At 49.7% G+C, this 21,056-nt stretch overlaps 2 protein-coding genes across 15 annotated transcripts in view; one reads left to right on the top strand and one right to left on the bottom strand.

The window, feature by feature from the left end:
* LOC140895982 (uncharacterized) overlaps positions 1-21,056 on the bottom strand; it is an 83,487-nt gene that overhangs the window by 44,779 nt on the left and 17,652 nt on the right. The gene's annotated exons all lie outside the window — the stretch shown is intronic.
* Positions 513-9,220, top strand: LOC140895983 (uncharacterized). 2 transcript variants are annotated; one of them, XM_073307020.1, is made up of 2 exons: positions 513-941; positions 5,739-9,220. In XM_073307020.1, exons 1-2 carry the CDS (start codon positions 654-656, stop codon positions 7,086-7,088), a joined length of 1,638 nt encoding a protein of 545 aa, XP_073163121.1. In that variant the 5' UTR covers positions 513-653; the 3' UTR covers positions 7,089-9,220. The 2 variants fall into 2 exon arrangements, with proteins under 2 accessions (XP_073163121.1, XP_073163122.1); XM_073307021.1 differs by lacking the exon at positions 513-941 and adding an exon at positions 1,940-2,019.

Here is a 21,056-nt window from a genome sequence, read left to right as displayed (position 1 = left end):
TTTATTTGAGCATGAGCTTTCGTGAGTTACGGCTCACTTCATCGGATGTGTTTACTTGGCTAGCCCCTGGCAAGGAGCCTGCAAAGAACAAAATCACACACAGCTCCCAGGATCCTATAAATAGGAGGGGACCTAGCGAGGGTGTGACAAATTGCAGGTGCCCAGCACTCAGTGCTGATGTCTCACCGAACTGAGAAGGATAATTTAATAGACCTCAGACTTTGGTCAAGCCTGTCTAGCCCTTAGACAATAGTCAAGCTTGTTCCTGTGTATAAGGGGCAGGAGGGGGGGCAGAATGGAAAATTTTAAGCAGAACAATTTGTAATAGACAGGCATGTTAAAGTATAACCACAACAGTAGTGTTAGAAAAGATGTTAAACCACAAGAGAAACACTTGTGAATAACAGGAAAAAGCTTGTTTTTCTATAGCCCAAATAAGGGCGCTTGTTTTAATAGATTCCTAATAAGGCAAAATATCGATGCGGAAGTGTAACCGGTTGTGGTTTTAAGCTATATACGCTCCTGTGTTTCTGTATTTGGCAAAGCAGCATGCCCTGGCTGTCTCTCAATTGCATGCACATGCTTGAAATAAGTGGGCCTCGGGCTGGTTCTGATCCAAACACAACGCGTGGTCATTTTTCCACAACAGAACCATGGACTTGCTGATGCTCCTGGGCTGCGTCTCGCTGTGGGTGGGGCTGGCGCTGGCTGAAGTGGGGTCGTTCAGTGACTGCAGAAACTTTTTCTACCACAGAGCTGAGCCACAGGGCTTGGACGTGGCTAATACAGCCGAGATCTGCCAGAAGTACAACAATCTATACTACTTTGCAACCCTCTATGACAGGGCCAACCGGATCCCGTGCTGGTCGGCGTACAAGCTGGGTGATGCTGCCTGCCCAGGGCAGGCCAAGAAGATGAGCCAGTGGTTTGTGGAGCCCCAGGTCAGTCCCAGAGCTCTGTCTAATGCACTCCAGGGGTCGGAATTGCTTAGGCAGCCCATGAATAAGGGGGTGCAAGGAGAAATGGGTGGAGAAGGAAAAGGGGAGGGGTCACTCTTCAAGAGAGCTTGGGCCATGGGACGCTCTGTCGCGCAGATAATTGGGCCGTGGGACGCCCTGCCGCACGGGGAATTGGGCCGTGGGACGCCCTGCCGCACGGGGAATTGGGCCGTGGGACGCCCTGCCGCACGGGGAATTGGGCCGTGGGACGCCCTGCCGCACGGGGAATTGGGCCGTGGGACGCCCTGCCGCACGGGGAATTGGGCCGTGGGACGCCCTGCCGCACGGGGAATTGGGCCGTGGGACGCCCTGCCGCACGGGGAATTGGGCCGTGGGACGCCCAGTTGCTGCTGCCTTCATTGTTCTTGGACTCTCTTGGATCTCTGTCTGGGTCTGGACCCTAGATCTTGGCTTGATCATCCTGCTCCAGCGATGCAATCCTCTGCAGCTCGTTTAACTTCCCAGCACGTACCCCTCTCCTCCCGCCCAGCTCAGTGATGCTCGTCTCAGGAAGGTGGATGTATGTCATGTCTTGCTGTCTTCTGGGACTAAACTTCTTTTTACTGCTGCAAGTTAATTATTGCAGAATACTCTTGGTGCATTCAATGTCCCACCCTCTGCACCCACTCTCATGGATTCCCCAGGATCTGTGCTATGCCCCAGCTTTTAAATAATCTCTTGAAGATACCCCTTTAATGGGCCAGACAACCCCCCTCCCACCAAGGATCCCACTGTTCCTTAAGGGCGATCCTCACAGCCTCAGTGCCACTGAGACTGAGCCTTGTTGGGGTCCAGCACTCCAGCTTCACACCGTGAGCTCTGCCCAGCAAATCCAGTTGAGGTAGATTCCTGGTCAGAGACTTGTCCCCTCTTCAGGGATCAATGCACCTCCGGCAGATATTTGCAGTGACACCCGGCAGCCTTTTCCAAACAGACCAGAAGGGTTATTAGTCAACTGGAATGAAGCATCGGGAAGGGCTTTAAACTAGGTTCACCAGGGGAAGGAGACCAAAGCCCTGAGGTAAGTGGGGAAGTGGGATACTGGGAGGAAGCACAAGCAGGAGCACGTGAGAGGGGAGGGCTCCTGCCTCATACTGAGAAAGAGGGGCGATCAGCAAGTTATCTCAAGTGCCTATACTCAAATGCACGAAGCCTGGGAAACAAGCAGGGAGAACTGGAAGTCCTGGCACAGTCAAGGAATTAGGATGTGATTGGAATAACAGAGACTTGATGGGATAACTCACATGACTGGAGTACTGTCATGGATGGAAATAAACTGTTCAGGAAGGACAGGCAGGGCAGAAAAGGTGGGGGACTTGCACTGTATGTAAGGGAGCAGTATGACTGCTCAGAGCTCAAGTATGAAACTGCAGAAAAATCTGAGAGTCTCTGGATTAATTTTAGAAGTGTGAGCAACAAGGGTGATGTCGTGGTGGGAGTCTACTATAGACCACCGGACCAGGGGAATGAGGTGGACGAGGCTTTCTTCCAGCAACTCGCAGAAGTTACTAGATCGCACGCCCTAGTTCTCATGGGAGACTTCAATCACCCTGATATCTGCTGGGAGAGCAATTCAGCGGTGCACAGACAATCCAGGAAGTTTTTGGAAAGTGTAGGGGACAATTTCCTGGTGCAAGTGCTGGAGGAACCAACTGGGGCAGAACTCTTCTTGACGTGCTGCTCACAAACGGGGAAGAATTAGTAGGGGAAGCAAAAGTGGATGGGAACCTGGGAGGCAGTGACCATGAGATGGTCGAGTTCAGGATCCTGACACAGGGAAGAAAGGAGAGCAGCAGAATACGGACCCCGGACTTCAGAAAAGCAGACTTTGACTCCCTCAGGGAACTGATGGGCAGGATCCCCTGGGAGAATAACATGAGGGGGAAAGGAGTCCAGGAGAGCTGGCTGTATTTTAAAGAATCCTTATTGAGGTTACAGGGACAAACCATCCCGATGTGTAGAAAGAATAGTAAATATGGCAGGTGACCAGCTTGGCTTAACAGTGAAATCCTTGCTGATCTTAAATACAAAAAAGAAGCTTACAAGAAGTGGAAGACAGGACAAATGACCAGGGATGAGTATAAAAATATTGCTTGGGCATGCAGGAGTGATATCACAAAGGCCAAATCACACCTGGAGTTGCAGCTAGCAAGAGATGTTAAGAGTAACAAGAAGGGTTTCTTCAGGTATGTTGGCAACAAGAAGAAAGCCAAGGAAAGTGTGGGCCCCTTACTGAATGAGGGAGGCAACCTAGTGACAGAGGATGTGGAAAAAGCTAATGTACTCAATGCTTTTTTTGCCTCTGTCTTCACGAACAAGGTCAGCTCCCAGACTACTGCACTGGGCAGCACAGCATGGGGAGGAGGGGACCAGCCCTCTGTGGAGAAAGAAGTGGTTCGGGACTATTTAGAAAAGCTGGACATGCACAAGTCCATGGGGCCGGATGCACTGCATCCGAGAGTGCTAAAGGAGTTGGCGAATGTGATTGCAGAGCCATTGGCCGTTATCTTTGAAAACTCATGGCAATCAGGGGAGGTCCCGGACAACTGGAAAAAGGCTAATATAGTGCCCATCTTTAAAAAAGGAAAGAAGGAGGATCTTGGGAACTACAGGCCAGTCAGCCTAACCTCAGTCCCTGGAAAAATCATGGAGCAGGTCCTCAAGGAATCAATTCTGAAGCACTTAGAGGAGAAGAAAGTGATCAGGAACAGTCAGCATGGATTCACCAAGGGAAAGTCATGCCTGACTAATCTAATTGCCTTCTATGACGAGATAACTGGTTCTGTGGATGAAGGGAAAGCAGTGGATGTGATGTTCCTTGACTTTAGCAAAGCTTTTGACACTGTCTCCCACAGTATTCTTGCCAGCAAGTTAAAGAAGTATGGGCTGGATGAATGGACTATAAGGTGGATAGAAAGCTGGCTAGATTGTCTGGCTCAACGGGTAGTGATCAATGGCTCCATGTCTAGCTGGCAGCCGGTATCAAGTGGAGTGCCCCAAGGGTCAGTCCTGGGGCTGGTTTTGTTCAATATCTTCATAAATGATCTGGAGGATGGCATGGATTGCACCCTCAGCAAGTTTGCAGATGACACTAAACTGGGAGGAGAGGTAGATATGCTGGAGAGTAGGGATAGGATACAGAGGGACCTAGACAAATTGGAGGATTGGGCCAAAAGAAATCTGATGAGGTTCAACAAGGACAAGTGCAGAGTCCTGCACTTAGGACGGAAGAATCCCATGCACCGCTACAGACTAGGGACCGAATGGCTAGGCAGCAGTTCGACAGAAAAGGACCTAGGGGTTACAGTGGACGAGAAGCTGGGTATGAGTCAACAATGTGCCCTTGTTGCCAAGAAGGCCAATGGCATTTTAGGATGTATAAGGAGGGGCATTGCCAGCAGATCGAGGGACATGATCGTTCCCCTCTATTCAACATTGGTGAGGCCTCCTCTGGAGTACTGGATCCAGCTTTGGGCCCCACACTACAAGAAGGATGTGGAAAAATTGGAAAGAGTCCAGCGGAGGGCAACAAAAATGATTAGGGGACTGGGACACATGACTTATGAGGAGAGGCTGAGGGAACTGGGAATGTTTAGTCTACGGAAGAGAAGAATGAGGGGGGATTTGATAGCTGCTTTCAACTACCTGAAAGGGGGTTCCAAAGAGGATGGCTCTAGACTGTTCTCAGTGGTAGCAGATGACAGAACAAGGAGTAATGGTCTCAAGTTGCAGTGGGGGAGGTTTAGGTTGGATATTAGGAAAAACGTTTTCACTAGGAGGGTGGTGAAACACTGGAATGCATTGCCTAGGGAGTGGTGGAATCTCCTTCCTTAGAAGTTTTTAAGGTCAGGCTTGACAAAGCCCTGGCTGGGATAATTTAGTTGGGGATTGGTCCTGCTTTGAGCAGGGGGTTGGACTAGATGACCTCCTGAGGTCCCTTCCAACCCTGATATTCTATGAAGTCTTCAGGTTAGCAGAGGGAAGCAAAGGGGAAGACATGGTCCACCCTGGCCCAGCCAGCTCTGCACCCAGCCACGCTGTTGTGTAGGAAGGAATCACTTTGGCCCTGTCTCTCTGTATCTTTATCCATCAGTCTAAGACATAAGCCCTGTGTCTCTGTGAGCTCAGTTCATAACCTTTCCAGGTGACACCTTCCCCCTTTGTTCTCCATCTCAGGCCTTTGCTGGGCTTCCCTGAAGAAAGATGGGGGGATCTCCTTCCTCCTGGCTGTGGGTCATGAGGTGTGAAGGTCCCAGCCACTAGGGTTTCCACTGTCTCTGCCAAACCCTCCGTGACCCAGTCATTCCTCCCCAGACAGCTACGTGACACACACACCCCTCATGTCCTGGCATTTTGATGCTTCTATGCCTATTGGGTAGCAATCCCTAGTCCCGTAAGTCACTGCCCTGCACAGCATTCAGAAAACCATTACAGAAAATCTCCAATTCTGTCACACTGGGGCTGTGGGTGGGATTCCAGAGAATGGGGTGGGATCCTGGGGGTAGGAGGGGCAGGAAGTGATGTTCCTGGAGGAGGGAGGAGAGGGGGGGAGGCATGGGAAGGGGGGGATCCTGGGGGAAGGAGGGAGGGAGGGAGGGAAGGAAGGAAGGAAGACCCTAGGGAGGGAGGGACAGGGGTGAGATTCTGGGGGAGAGGCGGGTCCAGGGTCTGTGTGAGATCCCACGAGAGGAAGGGGAAGCCCAAACAAAGCCAAGATGTTTTGACCTTGTGTGTCTCCAGCTGGCTGATCCGAGTAAGTCCCCAGAAATGAAGACGGAGGCTGAGTCAGCACTGAGCCTGGACGAGCGGAGATCCAGCCAGGCCGTCAATGAGGATTATGAAGACACGTCATACGACCGGGGGCACCTGAACCCAAACGCCTTCCAGTGTAATGATGGCCGCACAGCCACCTTCACCCTCACCAACGCTGCCCCCATGGACCCCTGCTTCAACCGGATCCACTGGTACAGGCTGGAGGAAACCCTCAAGACACAGCTAACTGGGAGCTGCAGAAATGTGGGAGGCACCCCGTACCTGGTGACAGGGGCTGTTCCCAGTGACAGTAAGAAAATCCCCATAGAGGGGGAGGACAAGGAAGGGGACCGTAACCGGCCATACAACCGGGTCTCGGTGCCCACCCACATCTGGACAGCTGTTTGCTGCGACCATTGGGACAACAACCGCAAATTCTCCTTCTCCTTCATAGGAGAGAACAAGGAGGCATCCAGTCTTCAAATCATCCCTGTGGAGCAGCTAAACACAAACCTTTCACATCTGTACAAGACTTCTGAGCCAGTCGAGGTCTTTGCAGATGACTGTGGCTCCAGGAGCCCGAAAGGACTACAGGTTTTGTCAGCAGTAAAGAAAGCCTTGTACAACAGCTTCCGGAACTTTGTAATAGACTCTTACTCCCAGCTCCTTCCACCGGCGAAAAGGAGTAAACTGGACAGGGAGACCACCCAGGTGATGACAAGCACAAACTTGGATCAGAACAAGATGCAGCTGACGAGCATTGGGTTCCTGATGGGTATTTCCAGCCTGGCAGACTGGCACAGTCAGTTTGAGAACACGTACGAACAGGACAACCTGGCCTGTGTGCTGGCCCCTGCTGTGGCTGGAGTGGCAAAGGCTTCCGGGATTTCGGACAGAGTCTGCACCCTCCAGGAGCAGAAACACCTGCTGAACTCTGGTGTAACAGCCAAAGGGTGGAGCTGTGTTGGGCAGACCTGTGGCGAGCATGGATACAAATACAGCTGGTGTTACACGTCTTACAAGAATGACTGGGATTACTGCTGTACGGAGAAGTGCACAGTGGATCCAAGGTCTAAACGATACGAGTGCCCACGAGGAGATGGTTCCACCACAGAATGCTCACCCCAGTACTCCACGGTGACCGTCTCTGGGAAGGCCTGTCGGGCTGACCATCCCTGTGGCCTTTATGAGACAAGTTACTTCTGGTGCTATACAGATTATCGAGACAACTGGGACTATTGCTGCTCCCCCCAGCACTACTGTGGGTACCACAGCTCTGACTACCAGTGGTGTTACAGCCAGGACCCAAAGGCAGCCTGGAGGGAGTGCACCCCGTGACATGCCCACTGGGGAGGGAAGGGGCAACTGGGTGCTTGTCTGGCTCCTTCACACCACAGCAGAGAAGAAATGAACCAGCTACCTTAATCTATTAGTGCTATAGGCCCTGCCCCACGGATGCAGAGACTCCACCCATTTCCTCTATCTGTCTCTTTAGATTTTAAAATGTCATAAAAAAAAAATCTCCCTCCGACCCAGAATCTTAGACAGCACCTTCAAGCCATTTCAACAGGAGAGTCTCTTCCACCGGCTGCCCTGGGTTCGAAGGTCTCCATGCAATAGGACTGGGCTCCATCTTTAAAACCAACTACAGACTTTGGATGACCGACTTCAGACACTTTAAAAAAGGGTGGTTTGCACAGCGTGCTGAGCACCCGGCCTCTCCGAAATGAGCCACCATCGGGGGACATTTTTAAACGTGCCTCAGGAGTTTAGGAGCACAAGTCTCATTAGCAGTCACTGGAAGTGGTGCTCCTAAATCTCCTAGGTGGTTTGAAATTTATCCCCATAAAGCTTCTCATTTTGTGCACCCAAAACACAGGCATTTAAGCTTTGTCATCAGAATTGGTTGGGAAAAGTCGACGATGGCATCATTCAGATAGTTTTTAAAAGTCCTTTTGTGCAGGAATTTTCCACAGATTGGCTCAAATTTTAAGCAGTGAGGGGATTAGCCACTGGAGCAATGTACTGGGAATGTGATGGATTTTCTGTCACTTCAGGTCTTTAAATCAGGCTAGGTCTAGGATATCGTGGTAAAAGATCTGTTCTCATCCAACAACACGATACTGGCCTCAGTGCAGGAATCTCTAGGTGAGGGTCTCTGGCTTGTGTGGCCCAGAAGCTCAGACATGATGGTTAGAAAGTTCCTTTCTGCCTCATTGATGTATATTAATCTATCAATCTGATCCACTTTTACCAAGATACCCTTGCAGTAACTGGGACCTGCAGATCTCTCCTAATTGTCAGATCACGTGCAGGGACGTGGCGTGGGTGGAAGTTCAGAAAACATTGCAATAACCTGTAACAGTGATGATAGATAGGAGGGTTACGAGAAGGGATCAGAAAGACAGGATTCGTCCAAACAAAAATGCAACCCCAGCACTGTATTAGGATCGTGACTGATAAACCAAGGAAGGACAGACTCAGAAATCAATTGACCAAACATGGTGTGTCAGAAATCAGGATAATTAGTGAATGAACTAATGAGGGGATTCTCCATTCCCCCTCCCCCACTCATCCTTTTTAGAGCTTCAAAAGGAGACTTTGGGGACCAGAAAGTGTGGAGTGGACTCCTGGGGGAAAAGCCAGCAGGCCTCTGGTTTGCTTCAGAGACTCTGTCCTTCATTGGTGAGCCTGGATCACCAGGCCATCCAGGCCAGCACCCTGGCGAGGACACCTGGCCATCACTGCTAGACCAGCAAACACCCTGCTTGATACAGGTGAGCTCCTGCTCTGTCTGCCCTCTCCTCACGTATCGCTTTCCTTTCTCTATTCTCTTCCTCCCCTCGTATCTCTCTCTCTCAGCTATTCCCGACCCTGCAGCCAGCTGCACGACATGGCGCCAGCGTGACAGGAGGCTCTTTCCAGTAAGGACCAGTGAAGGAGAGGGGCCTAGCCAGACCAGCCAGATGAGGTCCCTGACCAGCGTAGTGAGCCAGGGCAAGAGCAACAGGTATCATGGCCAATCTGCCAGCCCAGAGCCAAAGCCTACATCCGTGACTGACCAGCCACCTGGTGTCCTGACAGCATCAACCAAAGCTGTATTTCCCCCACTCATACTGTGCTGTCTCGTCTCCCCCGTTGTGTCTGTCTGTCTTGTCAAGATCAGGAAAGGGAACCATCATTCACAGGAATCAGCTCAGAGCCCCACCACAGAACTAGTCCTTTCGTCCCCAGTACAAAGGGTCTCCCAACGGGACGAGATACTCTAACCAATATCCTCCCTCTGAAAAAGGGGCTTGCAGAGGCTTCGATTAAATTTCTCTTCCTTAATGCTCCATTTCAGTCCCAGAATGATTTGTGCTTTGTTTTCAATCCTTTTTCTCATGTGTAGCCTAATCAATCAATTATTAAACCGTGGCATGGATTTTCTAGTGTGTTGTCATGATTCTGAGCAGGCCACGGTCGCTGAACTCACCATGACAGGTTTCAGAGTAGCAGCTGTGTTAGTCTGTATCCGCAAAAAGTAAAGGAGGACTTGTGGCACCTAAGAGACTAACAAATTTATTTGAGCATAAGCTTTCGTGAGCTACAGCTCACTTCATCGGATGCATGTAGTGGAAAATACAGTGGGGAGATTTTATATACACAGAGAACATGAAACAATGGGTGTTACCATACACACTGTAACGAGAGTGATCAGGTAAGGTGAGCTATTACCAACAGGAAAGCGGGGGGGGGGCGGGGAGGAGGAACCTTTTGCAGTGATAATCAAGGTGGGCCATTTCCAACAGTTGACAAGAATGTGTGAGGAACAGTGGGGCGGGGGGGGGGGGGAGGGAATAGTTTTACTTTGTGTAATGACCCATCCACTCCCAGTCTCTATTCAAGCCTAAGTTAATTGTATCCAGTTTGCAAATTAATTCCAATTCAGCAGTCTCTCGTTGGAGTCTGTTTTTGAAGTTTTTGTGTTGAAGAATTGCAACTTTTAGGTCTGTAATCAAGTAACCAAAGAGATTGAAGTGTTCTCCGACTGGTTTTTGAATGTTATAATTCTTGACATCTGATTTGTGTACATTTATTCTTTTACGAAGAGGCTGTCCAGTTTGACCAATGTACATGGCAGAGGGGCATTGCTGGCACATGATGGCATATATCACATTGGTAGATGTGCAGGTGAAGGAGCCTCTGATCGTGTGGCTGATGTGATTAGGCCCTATGATGGTGTCCCCTGAATAGATATGTGGACACAGTTGGCAACGGGCTTTGTTGCAAGGATAGAACTCACCATGTGTCCCTGCTGTACAGTGACAGGGCTAGGTTAATACCTTTGACTCTCTGGGCCCATTAATGCCATTGAAATGATCACACCATGCCCCAAACTTTCTGTTCTGGGTTCCCCTCTGCTCTCTGCAGCAAGGATCCAGAGAGTCCCTGTTAACTCCTTTGGGGATAACTGTGGGCTGGTGCAAGGCTGGAATGAGTGAAATGCTCAGAACTTTTGCGAACTGAATAGATATTTGGTGCACTGAACCCTTGGGGGATATTGGCTTTTCTGTTCCTCTGGGAGCTCGGTGGAGGGATTTTATGGAACCAAAGCTGACATATTATTTGTGTCGCCAGCTGGCCAGCTTGGGGCTTGGGCAAAGCAGCAGAGACAGAGTGGAAGTTAGAGGGGGCACATACCTAGCCTCGAAGGACACACACAGAGCCTTGCCGGGGGTGGGGGGAACTGGATCTGGATCCTGACTGACAAATAGGGCACCCAACCGCATGCCCCAGAGAGACCCAAATGGCTGGCACTGCCCTAGTGTGTGAGCTCAGCATGGCCAACCCCAAACGTTCAAAATCACGACTCAGATTCCCCCCAGAAAGCATGAGGCTGCCCCAAAGTCATGCCTTGAGGAAGTGTATAGGGTGGCGTATTTTTTTGGTCTGTCTTCTCAGTTTGAGCTCCCCCTGCCATGTGTGTGTCTGTATGTGCTCCCTACACACTCTCCCTGACATAGCGTGAGTAAAGGGAATTTGGCCTCCACACCGAACTGCGGTCCTATTGCACAACACTGTACAAAGGGCTGCCAGAAAGTGTGGAGCTTCCGGCTTCTCCCCACCCCCACCCCAAATGCCAATCAATTAACTCTGCACCCGCCCAGCCCCACATCTGTCCATCCCCAGCCTATTCATTGATTAGGTCTCCCCAGCCCCTTATGAATTTTTGTGCCCCCCTCCCACCCTGGCATCTGCCCCGACTCCCAGACCCACATCAATTCTGCCCCACCAGCTCCACATCTGTCCTTCACCCCCAGCCCCACTTCTGCTCCTCCTGCAGCTGTGGAGGGTTCTTCCCCCATGCCTCCCATGGAGGACAACTTCTCTCCCTTCCCTCCAACGGCAGGGGTCAAAACGGCATCTCTGATTACAGAACGGTGAGCGCTTCCCCAAGACACACACTGTGTTAGTGGGCAGGAGGAGGAGATCCTAGGGCATGGACTAACTGGCATGGCTCGGTGACCACTGCAGGTTGTGGGTACAGAGGGGTGTGTTCGGGCATTGAGCGCCAAGTGGTTTTCTCCTCCCACATCATAGTATAGAGAAATGGCAGAGGCCTAATCTCAGCGCCAGCTCGGGGATGTGAATTTGGGATTGTTGCCATCACTGAGGGCACATCACGATTAAAGAAAAGACAAGTACGCCATGTGACAAACTGGGTTCCCCTGCGGGAGAACCGGACCCCTTTACACAGGATACCTTACTCCACACACTTCAACAGCACAATAATATTGTATACAGCCAGTTGATCCGACAGCTTATTCTTTGGGGCTCAGACCCGCTGTTTGCCCCCTGTGGTGTCTGGACCCTGATTGTCACAACCCAATTATTAATTATGAATATTTATCACCAGAGAAAAGGAGGGAGGGAACTAATCCAGAACACAAGCCATGAACAAGGGTGTAACATTCTATACCTTGGGGGAGAGTCCCAGAACCCCCATACAGTACGCCTCATTTTTATATCAGCGCGGTCTTACATACAAAGCAGGCCTTGTAAGGTATCCCAGTGCGGGCATCGCGCAGGGCATTCCCAGCAGGTCGGAAAACGAACCCACACTGTAAGTGCTGCTGAGCATCCCTGGATTGTTAGCACAGGTAAGTTGTGTGTGCTTTTCTTGCTGAATGAGCGAGAGGTGTCCCTCGGAGCTGGTCTCTTCTTGTGCACTGCGGCCATTCATGAGCAGTGACAGCATTCTGGGCCTGGCAGGTCCCTGTCCAGGTTGGGGCAGACTTTTGAGCGTAAGTTGTGTATTTAACACTTTCCTAACACAAGGCTCATCCTCCCACTTCAGAGAATAAGGAGTGTGATAGAAGTTGGACAGTCTGAACAGGGCTGGCCTTACCATGAGGCAAACTGAGGCGGCCGCCTCACGTGCCAGACTGTGGGGGGGCGCCACTAGGACCCAGAGTGTAGAAAATGGTGTCTGCTGCTGGTGCATCTGGATTTTCTCTGCTCTAGATGCACAGAGAGGGTGGAGTGCTGTGCTGGAGGAAGGAGGGCACAAGAGACATGACAGGCATGTAGGAGAAAAGGTGACAGGGAATAACAGAAAGCAGCAGAGCTACAGGGAGAGAGAGGAGAAGGAGCCTCTTATGTACCTCTCTAGCACCCCAGGAGCCTGGACTGATTAACTCCAGCATCTCAGGGAGCTTCCTGTTTCCTGCTGCTTCCCTGAACCCACCTGAGGAGAACAGGCCGTCAGCTGAAGTAGTAGGAGCCAGTTAGGCCCTTAAGACGCTGACATCTTCCCTCACTCAGGCGCTGCTACCAGCCTGCTTATTTGTCCCCTTCAATTGAGTGCCGGGAGCCACTCTAGCTGGCCCAGAACAGCAGCCATGAGTGAAAGAAGAAAACGGCCCTCTGGGGCAGCATTCAGCAAAAAGAAAGAAAGCAAAGGAAGCTTTTCTATCTAAGCAGGAAGGAGTTCTCCTGAGATGCATAGACACAAATGTTCACGGTGAGCCTTCCGGCCCCAGGGAGGATGTGAGTGGTGAGGAGATGCCTGATCTTCCAGTTAGTCAGAGTGCAGGTGACCTAGCAGCTACTGCAGCATCCATATCTCCATCTCAAGTGGATGTAGCCCTGCACATTCCTGAAGAAAAGTGTAGATCAGAGAAGAGTGTGGTGGAGGCTCAAGAAACAGCTGCTGCTGAGTTTAGTTCCTTGAGTCCAGAGGATCCAGGATTGTGGACCCACTTGAGCAGTAGCCTGAGGGACTTCCTTGTACTGCGTGGGCCACAGCAAGTGAAAAACTTCATGTTCCCCAAAGACAATGAAAACAGAAGTTTCCATCCAACACATTACTGGTGTGAAATCCCCAGTGGTGACAAAGTAGAGAGGCCATGGCTTATGTACTCAAAAACCCAGAATGCCGCATACTGTTTTTGTTGCAAACTGCCAGTCTAATGTTCCAGCCACATTGGGTTCTACAGGAACAAAGGACTGGAAAAATCTGGCAAGAAATCTGGCATGCCATGAGAAGGCAGCAAATCACCAGAGAGCATTCCATAGGTGGAAAGAGCTTGAGATGAGATTAAGGTTAAAGGCCACCATAGATGATCAGCAACAAGAGAAGATTGCATTAGAGTCTCTTTACTGGCAAAATGTTCTGAAAAGGTTCATTGCCATTGCGACAATGCTTGCAACCCAAAACCTCGCACTGCGTGGCACTTCAGATCAGCCGTATGTGCCAAACAATGGAAACTTCCTTAAAATTGTGGAGCTGATGGCTGCGTTTGATGCTGTACTCCAGGAGCATCGAAGAAGAGTCACCACCCAAGAAATGTACACACACCACTACCTTGGAAAAACAATTCAAAATGAGACCATACAGTTACTGGCAACAAAAGTCAAACAGAAGATTGGGGCAGATCTGAAGTCAGCAAAATATTACTCTGTTATTCTGCACTGCACACCTGACATCAGCCATACGGAACAAATGATGTTCATGGTGCATTTTGTAACAACAAGAGAACCTAGTGAAAATGTCCCTGCAGTGGTGACTGTCAGAGAGCATTTTCTAGAATTTATTGACATTGATGATATTACAGGAGTTGGTGTGACAAATGTGCTTCTTAAAAAGCTGGAAGATACAGGAATTTCAATAGCTGACATGAGAGGTCAGGGCTAGGATAATGGTGCCAACATGAGAGGAAAGAACAGAGCAGTGCAGACACGGATCTGAGAGTTAAACCCTCAAGGTTTTTTTGCCCCATGCAGTTCTCATTCATTGAACTTGGTGGTCAGTGATGCAGCATCAGCTTCGAGCGAGGCTGCTGAATTTTTTAACATAATTCAAAGCATCGATGTATTTTTCTCTGCATCAACTCATCAATGGCAAATTTTGAATCAACATCTGGGAACATCCTTTCTGACACTGAAACCATTGCATGCCACACGATGGGAAAGTCGAGTGGAGGCAATAAAACCTATCAAACACCAAATTGGGAAGATTGATGATGCCAAAGTTGCCATTATGGAGGATAATGCTATGACAGGAACTGTTCATGGGAGAACAGTGGCAGAGGGAAATGGAATCACCAGAAACATAAATAACTTCCAATTTCTGTGTGGTTTAGTGTTGTGGCATGACATACTGTTTGTGTCAAAAATATAAAGGGAAGGGTTGACATCTTTAAAATCCCTCCTGGCCAGAGGAAAAGCCCTTTCACCTGTAAAGGGTTAAGAAGCTAGGATAACCTTGCTGGCACCTGACCAAAATGACTAATGAGGAGACAAGATACTTTCAAAACTGGAGGGGGGTAGAAACAAAGCGTCTGGGTCTGTCTGTGTGATGTTTTTGCCAGGGACAGAACAGAAATGGAGTCTTAGAACTTAGTAAGTAATCTAGCTAGGTATGCGTTAGATTATGATTTCTTTAAATGGCTGGAGAAAATAAGCTGTGCTGAATGGAATGGATATTCCTGTCTTTGTGTCTTTTTGTAACTTAAGGTTTTGCCTGGAGGGGTTCTTTATGTTTTGAATCTAATTACCCTGTAAGGTATTTACCATCCTGATTTTACAGAGGTGATTCTTTTTACTTATTCTTCTATTAAAATTCTTCTCGTAAGAAACTGAATGCTTTCTTCATTGTTCTTAAGATCCAAAGTTTTGGGTCTGTGGTCACCTATGCAAATTGGTGAGGATTTTTATCAAACCTTCCCCAGGAAGGGGGGTGCAAGGTTTTGGTGAGGTTTTTGTGGGGAAAGACGTGTCCAAATAGCTTTTTCCCAATAATAAACCCAGTTAGACATTTGGTGGTGGCAACGAAAGTCCAAGGGCAAAAGGTAAAATAGTTTGTACCTTGGGGAAGTTTTAACCTAAGCTGGTAAAAGTAAGCTTAGGAGGTTTTCATGCAGGTCCCCACATCTGTACCCTAGAGTTCAGAGTGGGGAAGGAACCTTGATAGTTTGAAATAAATGTTATAAGCAAGAGACTCCAAGGTGTTGATCTTGATATATCTGGAGCAATGGAAAAACTGGACAAAGCAAAGTCATACCTACAATCTTACCGGTCAGATGAGGGATTTCAAAACGTTCTGAAGAGTCCACAGAAGTTGGCAGAGGGACTTCACACTGAAGCTATTTTCCCACCCATTCAGGAATACAAGAGTCACCGAAGAAGAAGACATTTTGATTATGAGGCATGGGATAATCCCATAAGAGACCCCAAACAACAATTCAAAGTTGAATTCTTTAACCAGGTGCTAGATTGTGCAATACAGTCAGTTGAAGAACATTTCATGCAGCTCAAGGAACACAGCAGTATATTTGGGATGTTGTATGATATTCCAAAACTCCTCACTATACCTGAAGAAGACCTACGCCAGCAATGCAGGGCACTAGAGACAGTGTTGACACATAATGACATGTGCAATATTGATGCAAGTGATTTAGGTGATGAACTGAAAGCCCTTTCAAGATACATTTCAGCAGGATCAACTCCAAAGGCTGTTCTGGAAAATATGTGCACAAATAAGATGACCACCCTCTTTCCAAATGCTTTTGTTGCTCTGCGCATACTTCTAACATTTCCTGTAACAGTTGCCAGTGGAGAATGCAGCTTCTCCAAGCTGAAATTAATAAAAACACATCTACACTCCACAATGACACAGGAGAGGCTGGTCGGCCTTGCAACCAGCTCAATAGAGCATGAGCTGGCCCAGACTGTGGACCTTCAGCAGGAAGCAGTTCAAATCTTTGCAACCAGGAAGGCACGGAAAGCACCACTTTGACTATTCAAACAGATAAAAATGCCGGTGTTTACTATGCAGACAAGAAAAGTTACATTTGCCATTCAGGCATTTGAAAGTTAAGTGTTACTTAAAATTTTCGAACAAGGCATTTTAAGTTGCTAGTTCTCCTTTATTGGGGTAAGTAGCAGAGCAGGACCATGAGAGGAGTAGAACAGGAAGAAGGCAGAATTGAGACCTTTCGAAGTTTTGGCCCAGGTGAGGGGCATGGGGCCGTCATTTGAGCTCCCCCGCTCAGGTGCCAAAATGTTGTGGGTCTGAAGCAGGGGGAGCTGGAGCCCAGGGGCTCAGCCTTGGAGGCACTGAGGCCATTTGGCCCACCATGAAGGAAAAATGAGATCACTTCAGGGTCTGACACACTGAAGGGGTTCCTCCTAGGGATGGCTTAAAAGCTAGGGTGCTGTACCAATTCTGTGGATCTGGGACAGGTGTCTATGAAGGAGAATTCATGGATGGATTTATAACATTCTCCTGGCTTCACGTAATGTCTCAGGCTCATTCTACAAAAAGAGCTGCTTACTTAAGCAAAAAAGACCTCAGACCAGGCCTACTCGGTAGACTTCTGCTGTTGCTCAGGGGTGTGAAGAGGTGTGGTCCCTGAGCGACAGAGCTGTGCAGGCAGAAGTCTGTAGTCCAGATGCAGCTACGCCAGCAAGACTGATGAGCTTGTTTCATCTGGGGGGCTAGGATGCGCTACACCGGTTAAAGTATAAATGGCTGTTTGCCAGTAGGGTGTACCGGGAAAGCTATACCAGCACCGTGCTCCTAGCGTAGACGTTGCTTCAGCTGTCCAGACCCTCTGATTGCAGGCAAACATCAAACAAGGCTGACAGATTTTTGCCAGACTTTTCACATCCTTTTCATTGTTTGATATCACACGAGTCCAAATCATTCCTACCACTTTCCGCTCTGTTTGTTTGCTCGTCCCTCAGAGCAGAGGTAGATTTGCTACTGAAAGGTTTTATGAATCGCTTTCAACAGTGGAGGGGCTTTTCCATTGTGAATATTTCCTTTTTCACAACCAGACCACGGCTCTGTACCGAGACTGAGTTTTTAGCAGCTTCAGCACAATATTCCAAGCAGCGAATGGAATGAGTTTCAAGTTCTTTCCCTGAGGACTGGCTGCTGGGAAATTTGTCATGATAGAAGAGTATTCAGATGGGCTTCCGCTCTCCCTGCGACCACGCTGAATCATAGAATCATAGAATATCAGGGTTGGAAGGGACCTCAGGAGGTCATCTAGTCCAACCCCCTGCTCAAAAGCAGGACCCATACCCAATTAAATCATCCCAGCCAGGGCTTTGTCAAGCCTGACCTTAAAAACTTCTAAGGAAGGAGATTCCACCACCTCCCTAGGCAACGCATTCCAGTGTTTCACCACCCTCCTAGTGAAAAAGTTTTTCCTAATATCCAACCTAAACCTCCCCCACTGCACCTTGAAACCCTCGCCGAATGGCGTTCTCACACGCACTCACACGGGCAGCTTTGGGGACTTAGAAATTTTACTGGCTGGGACAAACCCAATGGCTCCTGTTCTGATGGAATATTTCTCACAATATTTGGGGGTCTTTCTTTAAGCCCCTATTCTTGGAGGTCTTGTAATTACAGGGGAATCTCAGCTTTCATTTTTTAAAGAAAAGTAAGAGCTGGTGTACACCCAGTCCTTACCCTGGGAAACTATGTCATTCACAGGGGTGATTTTATATGATATAGTTAAATCAATACAATCTCCACTGAGGACATAGTTGAATCAGGACAGAGGTATCCTATGCCAGTATGGATTATTCCCCTTCCTTTGCAGAAATATATTATACTGGTATAAGCACCTTTAGATCTAAGGCTATGTCTACACCAGGGATCAGCAACATTTGGCACGCAGCCCATCAGGGAAATCCACTCGCTGGCTGGGCCGGTTTGTTTACCTGCTGCTCCCACTGGCTGTGGTTCACTGTTCCAGGCCAATGGGGGCTGCAGGAAGCAGCGCGGGACGTGGAGGAGGGAAGGGTGTGGGAGCGGTCTGGGCCCTGCCTGCATTCTCACTCTTGTTCTGGGAGTGCCACTAAGTGCATAGTGGTTCCCAACACCCTGAGGGTTCCGCAGTGTAGACAGGACTGACCCAGCTCCCATCTGAGACCTGAGCTGCACCACCCCAGGGGGGGTCTGCAGAACCCTGCACGACTTGAGGGAAGGGGAATGTGGATCAGAACTGGGTTCTACTGCAAACCCCATTCAGGTGTTAGCCGGGCCAGAGTCGTTCTGTCCAGGGATCAGATTCTGAGGCTGGTGGTTTGATGGTGCAGACAGGCCCACAGATGGGGAGGGGTGAGGGAGAACAGGCCACTGATGGGGAAACAGGATTGCCAACCCAACTGTTCAACAATCATGAATCAGGCTCAACAAAACCCAGAAGACTGGCTTTAAAATCATGAGATTATGTAAGAACAACAGCTTTGGGGTTCATTTTATTTCCCTTCTGCTTTTTGAGCCTTTAGGGTGCAGTGGGGGTCACATTTTGAAGCTTCCTCCACAGCCACGAGGGCAAGAAACTTCTTTTTCTTTGAGAATGAAGGCTGAAATCATCACCTCTTCACTTGACTCCAGTAGCTGGGGCTTTAAGGAAAACAATCATTATCACGAGCGTTGGCAACACTGGGGAAGGGGCAGTGACCAGCAACGGGGGGCAGCCAACTAGCAGAGAGAAAGAGAGAGAATGGGACAGAGATAAGGGAGTTACAATGGGGTCGTGCAACATAGAAATGCCAGGGACAAGAAGTTTTCAACCCCCTACTCCTTCACCCCAGGTCTGATTTCTCTGTATCAGGAGACATGGTGGCTGCTGGGGGAGACAGGGCTTTTGCTGGCAGATGGGCCCCAGATGGGCCTCAGTGATTTCTCCTGCCCTACCATCTCAGACCCCCTCACTGCAAGGAGCCCAAACTTCAGTTTTGCCCTGCACCCACTACCCAATGTTGTTTAAAAGGGGTTAAAAGTGAGGCATATGTGTCTCGTGTTGCAAATGTTTCAGATCCCATTCTTTCTAAAATGAGTGGGAATGACAGTCAGAGAAACGCTCCCACCCAGCCGGGGCTGAACAGAGGAAGCCGTGAGCATGGGGACCAATGGCAACTAGCCGCTCGCCAAGTCACTACAGCCCCTCAGCATGTGCTTCACGCCCATTTAGGGTGACCATATGTCCCGATTTTATAAGGACAGTCCCAGTATTTGGGGCTTTATCTTATATAGGCGCCTATTACCCCCCACCCCCTGTCCCGATTTTTCACACTTGCTGTCCGATCACCCTAGGCCCATTGAACTGAATTCACCCCCATTACACACAAGGACCAACGTGACAGAGACCTTTATCTACCCCTGACAGGGTCCTACTCAGCATTACCTGGTGGTGGTGATGGGATGAACTGGGGGATTTCCAGGTCCTGTCAGGGCTATTAACTACCTTATCAGACTCCCAAAGAAAAGGCAAACCCAGGAGCCCAGTGAGTACGATGGGGGCCAGTGAGTGGCAGGTATGTCCCGGCATTTCCTGGCCCGGGGGAATCTCCGCCCATGGAGGGGAGCAAAATGGCCACAGGGGCAGTGCGGGGGCAGGAGTGAGAGCGCCGGGACCCTGCTGTATGGGCTGCTCTGCGCTGCAGACTCAGCCGCATTGGGGGGGACCTGGTCCCAGCGCGTTGGAAGGAGGGGTGGGAAGAGCTGGGGAAGGGGATTCAGTAGCTGGACTAGGGGAAGGGGAGTGAGAGCCCAGCCCCAGGGCTTGTGTGAGCAATGGGCCCACTTTTCACCCCTGGCCACACAAACACACACCTCCTCACCTCTGCCTTGGACCCTGCTCCTCCAGCCTCCACCCTCCCTCCCGCCCCTCCTCAAACCTTCTTCTCTAGGGAACACTCAGCCCTTCCCTCTGTGCCTGGAGCATTTAAACACGGGTCAGTGCCCCAGGGCTGTGCAGTGCATGAGCTCCCTGGGCAGGGCCATGTCTGTGGGGCTGGCTGGGCTGCAGCCAGTGATATTAAGAATCACAGTAATCCTGCCGGCAGCGCAAAAGTCTGTGAGCTCACACATGGTGGGAACCACAGTTCTAGTTGGCCTGTCCAGGGCTCTCTCTACACATGGTGGGAACCGCAGCCCTGCTCATGGTTCCCAGGCAGAGCAAAGGGGGAATAAAAGGCAGGAAGAGGCAGAACCCCAGAGAGGGGATGAGAAAAGGGCTCCCAGCATCGCCGAGCACAGAGCGTGCAGTGAACGAGAGGCAGGAATTCAGATCCTTTCCCTACATATTACTCACTCAGACACGGAGCTCAGTGCTCCTGGACTTATTCGTTATTCCAAGGGTTTTTTCCAAATAAACCTGGAAACAATCTGAATGTGGGAACCGTTTCTGACTGACCCTTGTCACAAGCTGTAATTCCTGGTCCCTGATTGTCTGAGTGTAACTCTTAGAAATGAGGTTTACAGGCCATGACCCCCATGGGGGGGACAAGTCGATGACAATGGGCTGGGTGCCTATGTAACCCCCACACACCTGCTGGGTGTGGGGTTCTGGCCCATCTAGGGGCACCGAGACCACTGAGAGACTACCTGCTTTCAACTACCTGAGAGGTGGTTCCAGAGAGGATGGTTCTAGACTATTCTCAGCGGTAGAAGAGGACAGGACAAGGAGTAATGGTCTCAAGTTGCAGTGGGGGAGGTTTAGGTTGGATATTAGGAAAAACTTTTTCACTAGGAGGGTGGTGAAACACTGGAATGTGTTACCTAGGGAGGTGGCGGAATCTCCTTCCTTAGAAGTTTTTAAGGTCAGGCTTGACAAAGCCCTGGCTGGGATGATTTAATTGGGGATTGGTCCTGCTTTGAGCAGGGGGTTGGACTAGATGACCTCCTGAGGTCCTTTCCAACCCTGATATTCTATGATTCCATGAGACAGAGGTAAAATGAGTCTGCTCTATGTTTAGCCTTAGCTAACGGCCAGTTGGCTTTTAGCTCATGTGGCA

This window comes from Lepidochelys kempii, chromosome 11 (assembly GCF_965140265.1).
Source record: "Lepidochelys kempii isolate rLepKem1 chromosome 11, rLepKem1.hap2, whole genome shotgun sequence".
Lineage (NCBI taxonomy): Eukaryota > Metazoa > Chordata > Testudines > Cheloniidae > Lepidochelys > Lepidochelys kempii.
The sequence above is the reverse complement of the archived record's forward strand: the minus strand, read 5'-3'. Positions and strand labels throughout refer to the sequence as shown.